At 36.5% G+C, this 18,652-nt stretch overlaps 1 protein-coding gene across 1 annotated transcript; it reads left to right on the top strand.

Moving 5' to 3' along the window:
• Positions 1-9,860: 9,860 nt before the first annotated feature.
• Positions 9,861-10,481, top strand: LOC132280026 (uncharacterized). Its single transcript, XM_059782133.1, has 2 exons — positions 9,861-10,293; positions 10,420-10,481. Exons 1-2 carry the CDS (start codon positions 9,861-9,863, stop codon positions 10,479-10,481), a joined length of 495 nt encoding a protein of 164 aa, XP_059638116.1.
• The last annotated feature ends 8,171 nt before the right edge of the window (positions 10,482-18,652 follow it).

The raw sequence follows: 18,652 nt of genomic DNA, 5'->3' as shown, positions 1-18,652 counted from the left end.
TGGTTTTTTGGTATGTACGTATAAGAGTTAACTTTATGTTTTAATTTCTTTTTGATATCTGTTATGGAAAGAAACAATGTCAAGGCAAAAAAGAGTCATTCTACTGATGTACTACTGCAAGATATATATATATATATATATATATATATATATATATATGAGTTTCACCTCATAGACACAACAAAGAAGTTCTATATATCTATATTTAAAACACACCAAGTTTTATTACAAGGAAAATCAGAGACAACATAACACATGGTATGTGCCTCTGATATCTTATTACAAAGTCGGAATATTTAATTTTACAAGATACAATACCAAACCAATTAAACATACAGACGTAAGTTGCACACAATGAAAATCACACTGTTGCGCTTCATGGGGTGATTGAGATTCAAAGTTTAATGAATGGCAACATATTCAAGGTGAATGGGCAAAGGTTGAAACCTTACATTGAGGGACAAGTTTTTCAAAGGCATATGGAAGCTACACTTTTGGTAGATCCAATTTATAAAGAGATATAATGATGTATTCATTAGTCTCAAGAGAAAGTTCAATTTCTTGCATATTCTTGCATTTTCGATCGATCTCACCTAAGTTCAATCGATCGAACAGTCCTACCTACATAAATTAGCTCTCTGTCCCATCGTGCGAAGATTTCCTGCATATTTCACCTCTCTGTCTCATTGTGCGAACTTCATTTCAGATCGATCTGAGTCTTCCAAGGTCGATCAAACTTTTTCTTCGATCGATCTCAGTTCTACAATTAGAAATTTTTTTGAACCCCGTATAAAACAGCCCTCTGTTTGATCATTCGAACTTGTCTGTAGGTTTTTACTTGTTTGATCGATCGAAGTTTCTTCCAGATCGATCTTGGATTGATTGATCTGTGTTCCTTTGCTGACTTTGACTTTGACTGCATTTTGATTTTTTTAATTTTATTTCTAAAAAAAAAAAAATGAATGAAATGATTGTTTTTCAAAGCAGCATTTTGTCTTGCTAGAGACGTTAAACTTAACAATCATTGTGCATATTTCTTGCATTTTGTTTCATTGTACATACTTTAAAAAAAAAAAAAAAAAAAAAAAGTTTTTAATTTCATTTTTCTTTTTCTTTTTTTTTTCTTTTTTTTTTTTTTTTTTTTTTTTTTTTTTTTTTTTTTGCATTGTACATATTTTTTCATTTCATTTTACCTTCTTTATTTTTTTTTTTTTTTGTATTTTGTTCATACATTTTATTTTTTGTTTTCTTGCATTTTGTCTATACTTGCTTTTATAAAAAGAAAAATATAAAAACTTTTCATCATTGTGCCCTTATGTGTAGTCATGCGTACCTTATGCTTTAGTTAGGGCTTGATCTCATCTCTCATCCATCTTGTGCTATATTGCCTTAGAATGCTTGATTTACTTATCTTATCCCATTTGATATTTGATATGAGTTTGCTAGTGTGATTATTCAAATAGGTTGTTAATTCCAAGTTTGGGGGAGACCCCTTTTCCTAATGAATCATTACCAAGCTTCATGTCTTTGCCATCACGGTATATTCTTTCCATTTTTTCTATTGTTCTTATTGCACATTAAGGACAATGTGCGGTTTAAGTTTGGGGGTAAGGTAGCTTTATTGCATTCTATTTAAGTTGAGTTTTAAATGCATGATTGAGATTTGAGATCGATGTTTGCTATGATTTTAATCTTTTGAGGACTATATTGCTTAAAATTTAAAAATTGCTTGACTTGAAAGTCCAATATTCCTTGTATGCTTTGTGAATGCCATTTAGGAGTAAATTTTTCGAAAGATTGATATCTTACTTGTATTTGTGGTCCACATCATTATGATTTTGTGATTGTTTTGAGATTCACTCTAGGATTCTACACTAGCACATGCGCACACTAGCATTCATTTGTAGGGTACATGCTTTGTTGATTATTGAATTGGTTATATCCCAATTAGGCTAGTAGCACATTTAAAGTTTTCATTTTGACAAAAGTGGATAACAATCCCTTTTGATTGAGTAGCCGGGATTCTAACCTCATCAAGCACTGAATTTCTCACGTCGAAAGGTGAAGGGCCCAAACTTTAGGTTAATAATTGAACTAAAAACAAAAAAATAAAAAAAAAAATTGCAAAAGCAATAAAAGAGTGAGGACTTCTCCTAAAAAGTGAGAAGTGAGAAATAATTAGATGGAGGTTGTTTTGATTTGTAACCTTATTGATTTGAGCTTGTAAGTTCGTAGAGGTGTTTGAACACCTAGTGCCCAAAAGCCGTCTGGTTTGGGAGTCATTGACTTAACGTTCGACCTCATGGATCGCTAAAAAGCTTAATAGTTCACTGCATTGCACCATGTTTCCATCTTTGATCCTATAATAAAAAAATAAAAAAAAATAAAAAAAATCGAGTGAAAAGAATAAGTGCACCTGAATCAATTAAGTTTTAATAAAAGGTCCACTCTTTGTTTTGATGATTGGGACTAGATTTATGTGCTATTTTGAGGGTAAGAATGTGATCATTTCTTTAGTTGACTTAGATAGCAACACATTTGATGCCGGTCCACTCAAAGGATTCTAGTGTTATTTTGATTTGCATGATCATTCTCTTGATGTGTAGTGGACCATACTTACTTACTTGATGTTGAAATTTTAGGAGATTGCTTGGAAATGGTTGAAAAATTGCATACTTAAGGTAGTTTTCTTCCAATGCTTGTTTGCAATATTGGTGTCTCTTTTGTGAGAATGAGTTTATGTTTATGGGTATCATTTCTAGAAACACTCACGAGACTTCACTCGTCCACTAAGGGTAACCTAAGAATTTAAAAGACTTATTGCATGTGTTAAATGCAATTGTGTTCCAACAAGTTTGTGTTGCCTTCACTACTTTCGCCCAGCTAGCTTTAGTAAGGGCAACACAGGAGCATTCATCGCTATTTTTCACATCGAATGCAAACGCTTGTTTACTAATCCAAATACTAGTACTACGTAGTATATATAGATAATATTAATTAGAGTGGCTCATCTTTGGCTTCGTCCAAATTAACCACTTTGTTCCATAGGTTCCACACCATCGTTAGCATTTTCCACTTGTTCCATAGACTCCGCACCACCGTTGGCATTTTCCACATTAACCACTGCAAAATGTGCCCCAATGGAATCAAGCGAGTTTCCAGACTTGCCATGAAATCCAACAATCTTCTTATTATTTTCAAAAAGCTCGATAGTGCTATCCACAGAATCCACATGACCAATGCTTAGTGATCTGTTTTTGCTACTTTGGATTGTAAGGGAGCGAACAACAACAATACCATCATAACTGCTGTAACATCCCCGAATTGAACGCAAATATTCGTCGTGGTTTAGTATGATCTGCAAGAGTTAATATAATTGACAAAACAAGTGAAGCAATTAATTAATGTTGTTGGTAACATCATCTCTACAAGTATGTGTGTGTATATAATTACACTTAGTAAATTGTCAAAATAGTAGAAATCTTCTTTATGATTTCAAAAATAATACCGATGTACCTACTCTGTTAGTGTTAACTTTGACTTGAGCAAAATAGCATTTCAAGCTTAATTTGTAAAGACATCATCGAATCTTAAGTAATTTTTTGAGCATATATGACATCAACAACAAGAATGTCAAATTTTAAAATATGGGAGATGATCAGTGTTACTTAGATCCGAATGAAAGAAAAGGTCAGTATTATATTTAAAAATAGAGAGTTGGTGGTTGAGACAATGAGGTAAGTGTAATTATCTCTCATAACATACATATATATATATATATATATATATATATATATATAGTAGAAGGACTAACCTGGTATTTGGTGCCGACTGGGTTACCATGTTTCTCACCCCACGTGGAGCCTCCATATCCATCATATTCAATGTGGATAGATTGAATTACAAGGCCATCTGAATGTATATATAATTAACTTTCTCACTCCACTGTACTTGCCATCATCCCATTCAACTCCGCCAGTCCCACCGAGTGGGCCACGAGATGTGTAGCTGCTTGGACAGCAATATGCACCAATTGAATCAAGACGATCACCGGCCCTTCCATGGAATCCGATAATCTGGCCATCAGCTGGTGATGGAAACTGGAAACGTTTCCCTGACTCAGTGCCATAAGGTCCATATGGTCGTCCTGTGTTGCTGTGAATTGTGAGTGTTCGAATACCACCAAATGCAGATTCCAAACTATAGAAGCCCTCGATGGAAACTAGGGCTGCAAGTTGGGCGGGTTCGCCCAGCCCAGCCCAACCCCAACCCAAAAATTTTGAAATTTGGACACACAATTCACAAATCGGATTCATGCTCGGATTGGGTTTTGTCAAAACCCAGACAATTCGGATTGGGCTCGGGCTCAACTCGAACCCATCCCAAAACCCAAAATTAATTTTTTTTTTTTTTTTTCTCCTCCCCGAATTTTTTTTTTCTCTCTCCTCTCTCTTTCTTCTTTCTTCTTTCTTCTCTCTGCCCGAAATTTTTTTTTTTTCTTCTCTCTCGTCTCTCTTCTTTCCCTTTCTTCTTTCTTCTTTCTGCCCAAATTTTTTTTTTTTTTTTTTTTTTTTTCTCTCTCTCCTCTCTTCTTTCTCTTTCTTCTTTCTTCTTTCTCTTTCTCTCTCTGCCTGAATTTTTTTTTTTTTTTCTCTTTTCTCTTCTTTCTCTTTCTCTTTCTCTCTCTCTCTGCCGCCGTCCTCAGCCGATCCACCGCTACCGCCATCACTTCCAAAAATAAAAACAAAACCCATACATACAAGTTAGCAGTTGCACAGAGAGAGGGGGGCAAGCTTGAGACGGCTGAAGCTTGCGAACGGCCCGAACTGGAACAGCCGGCGATGGAAACTGAAACATATGGGTTTTGATTTTTTGAACAATCTGAAATGATCTAAAATATATGGATTTTGAACTTTTGATACTTGCAGACAGATCTGAAATATATGGGTATTGAACTTCGGATTCTTGTAGATTTTGTAGTTTGAAGTTGCAGAGAGAGAGAGAGAGATAGAGTTGAGAATGAGACAGGGGAGGCTGAAATGATTTGCACTAAATTTTTTTAGTTTTTTAATAATATATAGATATATATCTATATAATATATATATTTTCCCAAAAAAAAAAAAAAAAAAAAAGGTTAAAAACTCAACCCGCCAACCCGACCCGACCGGTCCAAAAATATTCGGGCTGAATTTTGACTATAACCCATGTTAAGTATAATTCGGGTTGGTCCAACCCAACCCAATTCCGGTTGAGGTTGGGTTGGGACTGGGCTGGGTTGGACCCTCCCAACTTACAGCCCTAATGGAAACCAAATATTCATCCGGATAGTTCAATACAATCTACCAGAGATATATATATATATATATCACATATATCAAATGAAAAGTAATGGACTAACCGGATGTTCCTTTACTTGGGCCGAAGTGTTTACTTGGGCTGAAGTTTTTCCATGTTCGTAAACCTTTTCATCACCATCATACTCAATTTTTATGGCGTCAATCAGAGCTCCGGCATATATGGTAATTTTTTTCACTCCATACTGATATTTATCGTTCCAATTAAAGATCTCCACCGAAGCCTCCAAAAGGCCCAACAGTAAGGATGTCTTGTTCGACATAATTTGCTCCAATGAAATCAAGAAACATTTCAGACTTTCCATGGAATCCTACAATTTTGGCATTTGGTTTTTAAAGATAGAAATATTTTCCCGTCTCCTTGCCAAACGGTCCATGTGTTAGTCTTCTACTGGTTCGAATTGTGAGAGATTGAACACATTGAATTGCACCATCCGAACTATAGTGGCCCCAGAATGAAACAATATATTCGTCCGGTTGAAATTCGATCTATAACAGTTGATTGACGTACACACCAGAAAAACCATGAAGAAAAGAAAAATTACAATCGGATCAACCATAATTGAAAGTCTTCTGTCGAACTTAAAATTAAGCCAAGGCATATGCATGTTATTTTGTAGGTAATTAAATTAAGTTCAAAAGATATATATAGTATAACCAATGAATTCTTGTGCCCAGATGTTGGGTTTCACAAAATATGTGAGGTACGTACATCCAAAAATAAAATAAAATAAAATATTGTACGGATCTCAAATTGACTAACCAGTTTTTCTTGGTCGCCACCAGTACCACCACGCTTATTGGTCCATCTTGTTTCTCCATCCACATTTTCATACTGAATTTGAATAGAGTCGATCACTAATCCATACCTTCTTTTAAATTTCCTTATGCTCGAGTTCATTCCATCATTCCATGGATTTCCTCCGGGGCCTCCATAGGGACCGAAAGTTAAGTAATTCTGATTCATGGAATCCTTAAAGCTAGCAATCTCCGAGATGGGATGGTATTTTTGAAGTTTGCCTTCACTAAGCAAACTTTGCATTAGAAATTTATATCAAAGCTATATATATATATATATAATGTCATGGCCTCTATATATGTGTTACACCTACCGGCCTCTTACATGTTATGGCAGAATTAATGAATGTACTAATGACACACACAGGTGCATTGATATTAATTATGAGATTACATAGATATATATATATATATATACACATGGAATTGAGCTAGCTCATTATCAACAAAAATGGCACTCAGCAATTAATAGTTAAAAAGAATTGAACAAGAATGCGATCAATTAATATATTTAAATGAGACGACCTTTTCGGTGGAAGAAATCCTTGTAATCAGATGTTGAAGAGCTGAAGGTTATATTAATTATATTGGGTGAGTGGGCTTAAGGATGGTTTATGGTAGCCGCGGAAGAAAGGAAATCAAGGGATGGAGCAAAGCAAACATTACCTTATACGTACATATATACAAGGAAAGAAGCTGGGTGCAAACAACGGGATGATAGCATGCGTATTTATAACCCCATTCCGTTGCCAATTTAATTCATTTCTTTTCCTTTTCTAATTTTTCGGTTCGTAGATATACTAGATAAACCCTTATGCAATGGGCCCCACAAATTATGTTGGTTATATATGTCATGTCATTTTTATAACATAGATTGAAACTTCTTTATTTTTTATTTTATTTTTTTATTTTTATTATTTTTTGTGTGGTTATAGCTGTAATGATAAAACTTAAATATGCTTGGTTTGTAATTATTGAAACAATTCTATGTTTTTAAAAAAATAAAATAAAATATTGTACAAAAATTTTACATATTCTAGTTTTTTGAAAACTGTCTTTTGAAAATTTAGTTATAAAAATGTCAATTTTAAGAAAAAATAGTTTTTTATTTTTTAAGTTCTTAAGAATTTTTTTTGGAGTGACAAACCAAGCAGATTGCCATATGATTGTTTTATATATAAAACAAAGTGTGAGAGTTATTGAGTATTCAGAATGTGTCGATCAAATGTTTAAGATGTGTTGGCCAAGTATCAAAGATATATTGACTAAGTAATCCAAATAATAAAAATTACTTTTAGATTATGCATAGTCATAAAATGTCTTTTTATTTATTTATTGTGCACACAATCATAAAATATCAGAGATGGAAGTGTCCGTGTCCCTAGACCTAACTTAATGGAAAGAAAAGAATTCATTATGTGGAGGGAAAAATCCCCCTCCAATAAGAAGCCTCCACATCATTAAAGTAAGGTATTATCTCAATAGATTTTCTCTGGCCTATCAAAGCCCAATTGTGAACAAGCCCGTGTAAAGTCACTATCGGCCCAAGATGGTTAATGTTAACCTCTCAACTTGCTACAAACTCATCCAGCCCATTGTCAATTCTAATCCAAGCACGATTGGGATTAAACAAATCCTCTTTCACAAGGGATCCTTCGTGTAAGGAAATTCTGCATAAGAAGAAGTCTTGTATAATAAGAAAGTTCTACATGAAAAGAGTTGAAGAAGGAAAATAAATTGGTTTGTAAAGAATTATATATGGAATGAATTGGTGGACAAGCATAATGAATCCTACCGTAATTCCACCTTTTTTTTTTTTTTTTTTTTTTTTTTTTTGTATATAAATAGAGGCATAGACCTCCAATAAAGATAATAAAGCATTACAAGCTTCTCTTTGAATTATTTTTATTATTATTTGTTTTTTATTTGAGTGAGTTATATTTATTCTTTTAGCTTTTTAGTTCAACGAATTATTTGCACCTACACTTTGGCGCCGTCTGTGGGAATCGTATAAAAATATACCCCCACGAGTGAATTGAAATCTTTTATGCTACTACGATCCGGGATGTCAATCGGAGGAGCCGTAGCCGATCAACAGATGGAACTAATGTAAAAGATGCGAGAAGAGTTCTTGCAGCAGTTCGAGACCCTCCGTCAAGCAAACGAGGCCAGTACGGCTCAGATTGCGTTGCTTCAGTAAAAGAACGATGCTCTCCAGATAGCCATGGCGCAGATAGCACCACAACCACTACCAAGCAATGTAACGGGAGCTCCCCCCAACCACAATATTCATCATATTGACAAAGCTCAAGCCAACGAGAGTCAGCAGGAGTAGAGGACGAGAACCGAGGCAATAACTTCGGACAACCACCCTCATCGCGCACAAGATAAACGTACCGAATCCAGTCACAAGCTCACAGTATGGACAAATGGCATTCAAGATGGTGTCCAGGAGGTTTTTGATGAGAAGAAGCTCCTGAGGATTCCGACACCCACCGAGATGGCCAGGGAGTATAAGGCCTCTCTGGTAAAGACTCCATTCACTGATTAGATATACTACGTCGATAGACTTAAAAAATTCACCATGCCGGCCTTTACTTAGTACGATGACACAGGAGACCCTTCCCGTCACCTCGATTACTACTCTTAGAAGATGGCTCTGGATAACCACACCGACTCATTCATGTGCAAAGTTTTCCCAACTAGTTTGACGGGAGCTGCACTGGAATAGTTCAAGAATAGGCCACACAAGTCCATCCCAAACAACGAAACTCTGTGCGCTATGTTTCTAGCACAATACTGCGGTAATAAAAAGCAGAAAAAGACTATCGCTAGTTTTTTCATTATAAGACAGAAGAGAGTAGAAACGTTACAGGATTTCCTGTCCAGTTACAACATGGAGGCTTCAGAGATAGTAGATTGTCACCCTGAGACTGCTGTAGAAGCATTCAAGATCTACATGATCCAAGGGACTAAGTTACATGCCTCTTTAGTCAAATACTCCCCTCCAGATATGCAAACTCTAAATGTTAGGGCACAAATTTACATTCGGCTTGAGGAGAATGTAGCCCACCGAGCACAACATGCCACCCTCGTCATGGTAGAAAATAAGCCTCGGGAAAAAGCTTCGAGTTCAAAAAGTCAAAGAAATCAGTATGCCTCAGCACCAGTTGCCTAAATACCTGAGAAAAGACAGAAGATTGAAGAAAGAGTAACACTTCTTCATACCACATTGGCTCGATTATTCTAAGAGAACAAAGTAAGATTTACAGTCCGTCAACCAATGCGACAACCCCTACAGCAGAGGGACAAAAGCAAACACTGCGCCTACCACAGGGATTATGGACATACAACCAATGAATTTAGCTCCCTTCGGCGACATGTGGAAAACATGATAGCCAGAGGAGATCTAACAGATTATCTCGGGCAGAAGGAGCATACTAGGCCGAATGAGGTTAATCATCGGAAAGTAGAAGGTAATCAAGTGAAGGTCATTCATGCAATACATGAAAAATCGGAGGAAGACCAAGAGTCAGAAGAGGTGTACCGCTCCAGGCTGAAGGCTCGTCCACAAGCTAATAAAGTTATCCTCAATAAATACCATCACTTCGGGCAGTATCAGTATCGGATTCGGAAATGGAGATTTATCCAGAGTGCAGCTTCCCCATGAAGATCCACTCGTTATTAATCTTCTGGTACCAAACTGCATGATTAAAAGAGTCTTGGTAGACCCTGGCAGCAGTGCCAATATTATAACTAAGGCAGTCTTTGAGCAGTTAGAAATCCCATCATCGTTAATTCGAGCTACATCCAGTCCATTGATGGGGTTCGATGGACCGAAAGTGGACCCTATTGGGATAATTGATTTGTTAGTCACTGCTGCAAAAAGTTTACTGAAAGAAAACTTTGTCTTGATAGATATTCATCCTTCCTACAATCTCATTATGGGAAGAGGTTGGATTCACCGAATGAATGGAGTGCCGTCTACTTTATATCAAGTGATGCGATGCTTATCTCCATATGGAAAAGAAGTCATTAACCTTTGGGGAGATCAAGTTGCTGCAAAAGAGTGTTACATGTTTACATTGAAGGAAGCAAAAAAAGGAGTTAAGATATTCAAATCAGATACAACCCCTGAAGGTGTTACTAAATAGCAATTACAGAGCCCTCTGCTCAAGTATTCAGAAGCCGAAGCAGAGGCGGAAACAGTAAAGCCCACCGACGAATCTTATTGAAGTTGTAAAAGTTATCCTTGTTAATTCACAGAAAGTCACTTATATGGGTACAAAGCCCTCTGCCCAAGTATTCAGAAGCCAAAGCAGAGGTAGAAACAACAAATCCAACCGAGAAATCTTATTGAAGCTGTAGAAGTTATCCTCGGTAATTCACAGAAAGTCACTTATATGGGTTCTTCCCCCTCAGTCGAAGAGAGGGATGTATTAATTGATGTCATCCGAAGAAATGTAGACATGTTCGCCTGGACCCATTTGGACATGCCAGGGATCAATCCTTCGGTATCATGCCATAATCTAAAGGTGGATCCTTCATATAGACCAGTCAAACAAAAACATAGGAGGTTCACTCCTGAAAGAAATCGAATCATTGCTGAAGAGGTAGACAAGTTGCTTTAAGCGGGCTTCATCAGGGAAGTGCATTATCCACAGTGGCTTTCGAACGTAATTGTAGTCCAAAAGAAGAACGGAAAGTGGAGGGTATGTATAGATTTCACCAATCTCAACAAGGCTTATCCTAAAGATAGTTTTCTGCTACCGAAGATAAATTAGATGGTGGATGCTACCACAGGCTATTAGAGACTAACATTCCTCGATGTTTACTCCGGGTACAATCAGATTCCCATGAATCCAGAGGATGAAGAAAAAACATCATTCACTACAAAGAAGGGAACTTATTGTTACAAAGTTATGCCCTTCGGACTTAAGAACGCCGGGGCAATTTACCAGCGCCTCGTGAACAAGATCTTCGATGAGATGCTGGGCAAGACCATTAAGGCTTATATCGATGACATGGTGGTCAAAAGTGAGAAGAAGGACGATCATCCCAAGCACTTCCAAGAAGTCTTTGACACTCTGAGAAAATATAATATGAGGTTGAATCCTTTTAACTGTTCCTTTGCAGTTTCTTCAGGACAATTCCTCGGCCATATTGTCAACAAAAGAGTGATAGAGGTAAGCCCGGCTCAGGCCCAGGCCCTAGTACAGAATCAGGAGCCGAAAACTTATGGAGAAGTGCAGATCCTAACCGGTAGAATAGCAACTCTCAGTCGCTTCATATCTCTATTGTCTGATAAATGCAAACTTTTCTTTGATGCTATACGCTCGAATAACATAGACATATAGGGACCTCAATAGTAAAAAGCTCTTGCTAGACTAAAGTACTACATGACTAAACCCTCTATTTTGTGTGCCCCAAAGCCTGAAGAAGTCCTCACTATCTATTTAGCAATTTCTGACACAACCACAAGTGTAGTTCTGATCCGAGAGGAATGGGGGAATCTACATCCAGTCTTCTACACAAGCAAGACAATGACTAAGGTCAAAACAAGATATAGCAAGGTAGAAAAGATCATACTAGCATTAGTATATGTAAAGAAAAAGCTTCGGCTTTACTTCGAATCTCATCGCATAGTGGTCCTCACAAATTATCCTATGCGAGTTATCCTTTCTAAGCTGGATTTGTCAGGCAGAATTACAAAATGGGTAATCGAGCTTAGTTGTTTCGACATTGCCTACGAGCCGAAGGTGTCACATAAAGGATAAGCCAAGGCCGATTTCCTCCTGGAGTACGAAGATAAGCTCGAAGAACTAGAACTCACAGAACCACAATGGGAACTCCATGTTGGTGGTTTTTTAAACTTGAGTAGTGCAGGGGCAAGGATCATCATCACAACTACAGAAGGAACAAAGTTGCAACAATCAATCCGTTTGGATTTTCCCGCCACCAACAATGAGGCCAAATATGAAGCCTTGCTAGCTGGGTTTCGGCTGGCAAACCAACTTCAGGTAAAGTGTCTAAAAGTTTTTAGTGACTCACAACTCATTGTGAATCAAGTAACAGGAAAGTATCAACCAAAGGAAGAAAGAATGAGGGCATTCAAGGATGCTGTCGAAAGTGTTACACGTAGATTCGATCAAATCGAATTTCACTAAGTACCAAGAGAAAAGAATTCTGAAGCAGACAGATTAGCTATAACGACTTCCTCCTTGGATGAAGATTTGATCTGGGTTGTGCCAATCGACACCCGAGAAGAACCTAGTTTAGGTCCTCAGCTGCCGGTAACAGTAATCCCAGAGATTCCAAAGGAGCCAAGCTAGATGGATCCATTAAAAAGCTATCTCAAAAACAGAATCCTTCCGAATCAAAAGGATGAGGCTAGAAAAGTAAGGTTTGCAGCAGCTACGTACTCCATCATTAATAATCGATTATACCGAAAGTCATTCTCAGGTTCGTATTTGAAGTGCTTAACTTCCACAGAGTCCCTCAAGGTATTAAAGGAGGTATATGATGGGGATTGTGGCAACCACTCTGGTGGAAGAGCCCTTGCCCATAAAATTTTAACTCAAGGCTATTTCTAGCCATACTTGGCTAGAAACGCCAAAGAATATGCTGGGAGGTGCGACAAATGTCAACGCTATGGCCCAATGAAACATCAACTAGCTGAAGATTTACATACAATGGCAAATTCATGGCTATTCGCTTACTGGGGAATAGATATGGTAGGTTATCTACCTAAAACTCTAGAGCAAAAGGAATATGTATTATTGGCCACGGATTATTTCACAAAATAGGTAGAAGCAGAGGCCTATTACGAGCAAATGAAAAGATTTTTGTGGAACAATATAATCTGCCGATTTGGAGTATTGAAGGTCATCATGATGGACAATGGAAAGAACTGGACAATATGAGCACACGTAGGTTCTTTGCTGAGTATGAAATCAGACAGAAGTTAGCTGCGGTAAGCCATCCACAGGGGAATGGACAGGCTGAGATAACTAATCGGACCATTTTCGACTGTCTGAAGAAGAAACTGGAAAAACTCAAGTCTAAATGGTACGAGAATCTTCCCAACGTGCTTTGGGCTTATCGAACCACTCCACGAAGGCCAACAGGGGAGAGTCCATTTACAATGGCTTATGGATCCGAAGTTGTCATCCCAATAGAATCAGCAATCCTAACTTTTTGGACACATCTGTTACTCGAAGAGAATAATGATCAGCAGCTTGAACACAGCCTTGACCTCTTGGAAGAAAAGAGGTATGCTGCGGCAATTTGACTCGCTTCATATCAACAGCAGTTGCGAAACAATTATAATAAGTGAGTTAGGATCAGAAGCTCTATAATAGGAGATTGGGTACTGTAGCAGGAGACAACCCACGTAAAGAAATTGCAACCCAATTGGACCGGACCTTATCGAGTTATAAAAGTAGTAGGGAAAGGCGCTTACAGGCTAGCTGAAGCAGATGGGCGAGTGATTGCATGCCCATGGCATGCAATACACCTCAAAAAGTACTACCATTAGACAATTTGTCAATTTTTCTATGTTTCTTTATATGAATAAGGCTGTTTATAGCCCACATAATAAAGTTTCTTATTTACTACATCTTTTTACATCATCTTTTGTAAATTTGTGATGTAGTGATATTCTAAAAGATGAAGAGCGTTGGATACACGAACGATCAATAGTACCATGTATCCAACAATCTTCATTACGATGTATGGAAATTCAATCCCTACAAATATATTGGTATTTGTTGCTTCTTTTTATTCGATGTGGGATACTATTTATTACTATTTTCTTTTTCGTTATAGGGGTAAAATATATACCCTACTATTGATATTACAAAAAAGAAAATATTTTAAATCTTTTCTTTGAGAACAAGATCTCTATTTTTGGGTCCCACATTGGTAAAAAGTAATTTGAAAAATCCTTTTAAATAGGGACATATTTTAGCATATAAACATATTGCAAAGAGGACCGATTAAAAAATAAAGCAGCCCACGAGCCATTCTCAGGCCCTATATCCAAAGGACACTTTTTACAATAATTCCCTTCATTTTTTACACAAAGCCCAAAAGTACTTGGCCCAAAACTTAATTATGTTTTTGTCCCACATCGATAAAAAATAACTTTAAACATTCCTTTATATAAGGAAAAATTAAAGTATTCAAGTATATTGCAAAGTGGGCCTATTGGTAACAAAAGCGGCCCAACACAAATTGTGTTTAAAGCCCTAGTACCTATGGACACTCTTTGTAATAATTCTCTCTTTTTAAGCCCAGAATACTTGGCCCAAAATTTAACTCTATTTTTGTCCCACATCGACTAAAAATAAAAAGAGTGCATAGTTAATATAACCGTATCGTATTGTAAATAAATACCATAAAACGAGTCTCCGAGACAAATAGACTCCCAATCACAAGTATTGAAAGTTACATAGTCTCGGTGACTTTTTTTCTTAGCCTTTTCCTCTTATAAAAGTTTCGGACCTCAAGAGTTTGAAGGTATCAATAAAATTCCTCTAAGGCATAGATTATTGCCGAGGAACTCCATGCTTCGGACCTCAAGAGTCTGAAGGTATCAATAAAATTCTTCTTAAGCATACCCTATTGCCGAGGAACTCCATGCTTCGGACCCTAAGAGGCTGACGGCATTAATAAAATCCTATAAGGCATACACCATTGCCGAGGAAATTCAAGCCTCGGATCTCAAGAATGAACACATATAAAAATCCTCTAAGGTATATACGACTGTTAAGAAGTTTAAGACCTCGGACCTCAAGAGTCCGAAAATAACAACATATCCTTCTAAGGTACGATTAACTGCCGATGAACTTAAGTATCGGATATCAAAAGTCTGAACATATACAGATGGGGCTAAACCCACCCAAATAGGGGCAAATATTCTTTATGGATATCCCACTCTTAGGCCCCAACCCTTGGCCCAACAATGCTAGGACCATTCAACAAAGGGGATTTTATCCCACATCGAAAACAAACAAGAAAAGGGAGTGCTATGTATGGTTGCATTCCATAACTGTTGATTGCCAAAGAAGGTGCCCCCTGATAAATAGATCTTCAAACAAAATCACTCAATCAGAGACCTACATATAAGGGGAACCTCTTTCTTGAGCCTATCTTTTAAAATATCTTTAGATCAGAATGAGTCAATAGAATACACGCTTCAAACCCCAGGAGTTCGAAGACATCAATAAGTTCCTCTAAGGCATATCCCATTGCCGAGGAATCTCAAGAGTTCAAGGACCTTAAGAATCCGAAGTTATCAATGACTTCTTTTAAACGAATATTTTGTTGCTGAGGAACTTTAAGCCTCAGACATCAGGAAGGAATCAACTTTCCATATGAGTTCAAACCCTAATGAGGGCAAGTATTCTTAATGGACATTTTCCTCTTAGAACCCTAATATTGGTTTAATGTGGCAAGCCCCATTAGATAAAAATCTCTCATATCGAGAAAATACAAGAGCAAGTTAGTATTGATATACCCTTATCATAAGCTAATACACAACAAGAAGGGTTCCCTTGATAGAGAGATCATTGCTTGATATAACAATCTCTGGTAAGTGGATACCCCTCGATTTTAGAGCCACGGGTGATCAAGTCCGAGTACAGATTCGAGAGATACCAAACAATTAAGTATATAAACAAGCATTGATTACAAAAGAAAATAAGAAATAAATAAATAAAAACACTGAAAGAATTCTAAATAATAAATCCTCAAAAGTTATAAAATCCAATATAGCCAAAACCTCCAATATCTGATACAACTCGGGAATCCACCTAGTGGACCCTTAATAAAAACCCAACTGAAAGTAAATAACTAAAAAACATCCAAAGCTAAACCATGAAGAGAAGTCCTACGTAGTCGGAAGAGTAAGTGATTATCTTTGCTCAGCACGAACAAGCTCTAAGCCTGGAATTGAAGAACACCTGAAAAATAAGAGTAGGTCAGACCTAAGAGCAAGTTCTACCCTACTACAATCCAAATAGAGACCCGATACGCATGTACATCCTAAACAATTCAACAATAACTACAAAATCCATATATATATATATATATATATATATATATCCACACTAAGGGACTCTCACTGGACTATAGGCCGGTCTCAACCTGACTAGTAGGCAACATGCAAAATACACCTGAAGTGGGCATGAGTACCTAGACCTAACAGGGTACACCTCCAACCATCATAGCCAGCTATGCATCCCAATGCATATACGCTCCCTAACCGTCGATCTTGAGACTCAAGCTCATATCGAGGTACCATAATTATATATTTAAAATCCGTCCGAACCAAAATAATGTCATTCAACTATTTATTGACCTAACGTGAATATAAGTACGTAAGACTTAACTTTTAAAGTTAATCCGTTCCTTTATTTCACAGTAGGTAGGACTTAGCGTTATGAGCTAATCCATCCCTAATATGCCACCGTCCCATACCGGTGCATATAATCTATAAATCTAACAATTGATAATATAGTTAATAAATGTAAACATTAATTAATCCATAATAAGCATAATAAAGTTATGTAAATTAACATGCTTATTTGATACTACTCCACAAAATCCAATAATTGATAAAACAAATGATATATGTAAACATCAATTAATCCATAATAAGCCTAATTGAAATGTATAAATTCATATGCTTATTTTCTACCATTGAGACATGATTAAAACCATATCAAAACACAACCTAATTGCTTATACAGAGGTAAGCAAATTGAATTGTCCATAACCAAAATCAATATGCAAATTTAGTTAAGAATTTCATATTGTTCCAGATATTAATTCCTTGTGGCTTACTACGCATTATCATGTCCTTTGGAGTTTAATATGACCTTAGACATCATTTAAACCCCCCATTACAGCCCTTAATTCAACTTGGAACGTCAAAACCTAAACCCAGTGGCCAGATCTTCGCCAAAAATCAACAAAAGGGGAAACAGCCACCTCCCCCACTAGGGGAGCCACCTCATTTCTTGGTTGAGCCGGCTCCCCCTTGTTGGGAGTCACCTTTTTGAGAGGGGAACCACCTCCTTTCAAAAGGGAGCCGGCTCTCCTCCTGTTTTCATCAACCGTGTCTTCTCTGGCGACTTCTAATTCCTCTATCCTCCATTGCTAGGGTTCCTAGGTATTTGAACTAGGTCCCAGAGTATTCCAAAATCATATTTAAATCCATTATACATGGTTACCATCAATTAAAACAGGAATTCACACAAGAAAACTTAAAATCAAGCAATTAAAAGTTCATTAATATTCTTACTGCTTTAATCTAATTCAACATGGATAACATATTAATTTGAAGTTTATTTACTCCTGGAATTGAATAAGCATCTAAAGAATATAAGTCAGAGTTAAGGAGTTAGATATAAAACTTGCCTTTAGGTCTTAGTTTGAAACCTTGGACCGTCGTCTCTGAGTTTTTCGATGACTGTCGACTACCGTTAAACCTCCTACTACTCTGGTTCAAACCCAAGCAATCCCTTCCTTCCTTCTTGGTCCGACCTTTAATTATGGCCGAAACCCTAATTGGTTCTCTTTGTTTTTCTCTCAAATCTCTCTATGTTCGTGAATAGGGTTTTGTTGTTTTTAAATCCTAAACAGACGTATTAAGTTATATATATATATAGGCGTACACAACCCTAATTCTAATTATACTTAGAGAAGGAAAAATATATGAAACCCACAAGTCAGCTAACCTGTGAAAATATATAAAACCCTAATATTACATTATACATTATAAAATGAAAATAATACTAATTTAATTATTAATAATTACCAATAATTAAATTAACCCTATATACATATATATCCATATATACATGTATATACATCCATGGGTAAAAACTGTACCCATTTAATACTTTATCCAAGTAATTCATTGCTCCTATCCAACCCCAACTCCGTTTAAAAAATAAAAAGAATACATTTAATTCACATTCAATTTAAACAATTAATGCAATGCCACAACTCCGTTTAAAAAATAAAAAGAATACATTTAATTCACATACAATTTAAACAATTAATGCAATGCCACATAAACATACAATTCAATTAAAACTAATAAATCAATTAGACAATTAACCAATTAACAAATAATGAAAATAAAATTACAATAAAACCATAAAAGAAAGACCGAGACTATCCTTTTAAAATTAGGGGTATTACAGTAAGTGACCCAATTATCACGGGAACTCTCTTCTTGTTACCCATCATTTTTTATATCTTCGGACCATGATAAGTCCAAAGGCCCTAAGGAGAACAAAATTTTCTCTAATGTATAAAAGATTATCAGAAATAAGCATTCAACTTTGAAAAACCTCAAAGGTATAGAAATTCTCTAAAAAATACAGAGAATGAGCAAGCTAAAGCAGTCACATAATTCAAAAAATATTGTTCAAAAGAACCATTAGTTCAGAGAAATATTACAGAAGACGAAATCATTTCCTTTTGG

The sequence above is a fragment of the Cornus florida genome, unplaced genomic scaffold (genome assembly GCF_030987335.1).
Source record: "Cornus florida cultivar Cherokee Brave unplaced genomic scaffold, ASM3098733v1 CherokeeBrave_3.0.0_Hap2_Chr01, whole genome shotgun sequence".
NCBI classification, from domain to species: domain Eukaryota; kingdom Viridiplantae; phylum Streptophyta; class Magnoliopsida; order Cornales; family Cornaceae; genus Cornus; species Cornus florida.
Note: the sequence above shows the minus strand (reverse complement) of the source record. Positions and strands in the feature narration are given on the sequence as shown.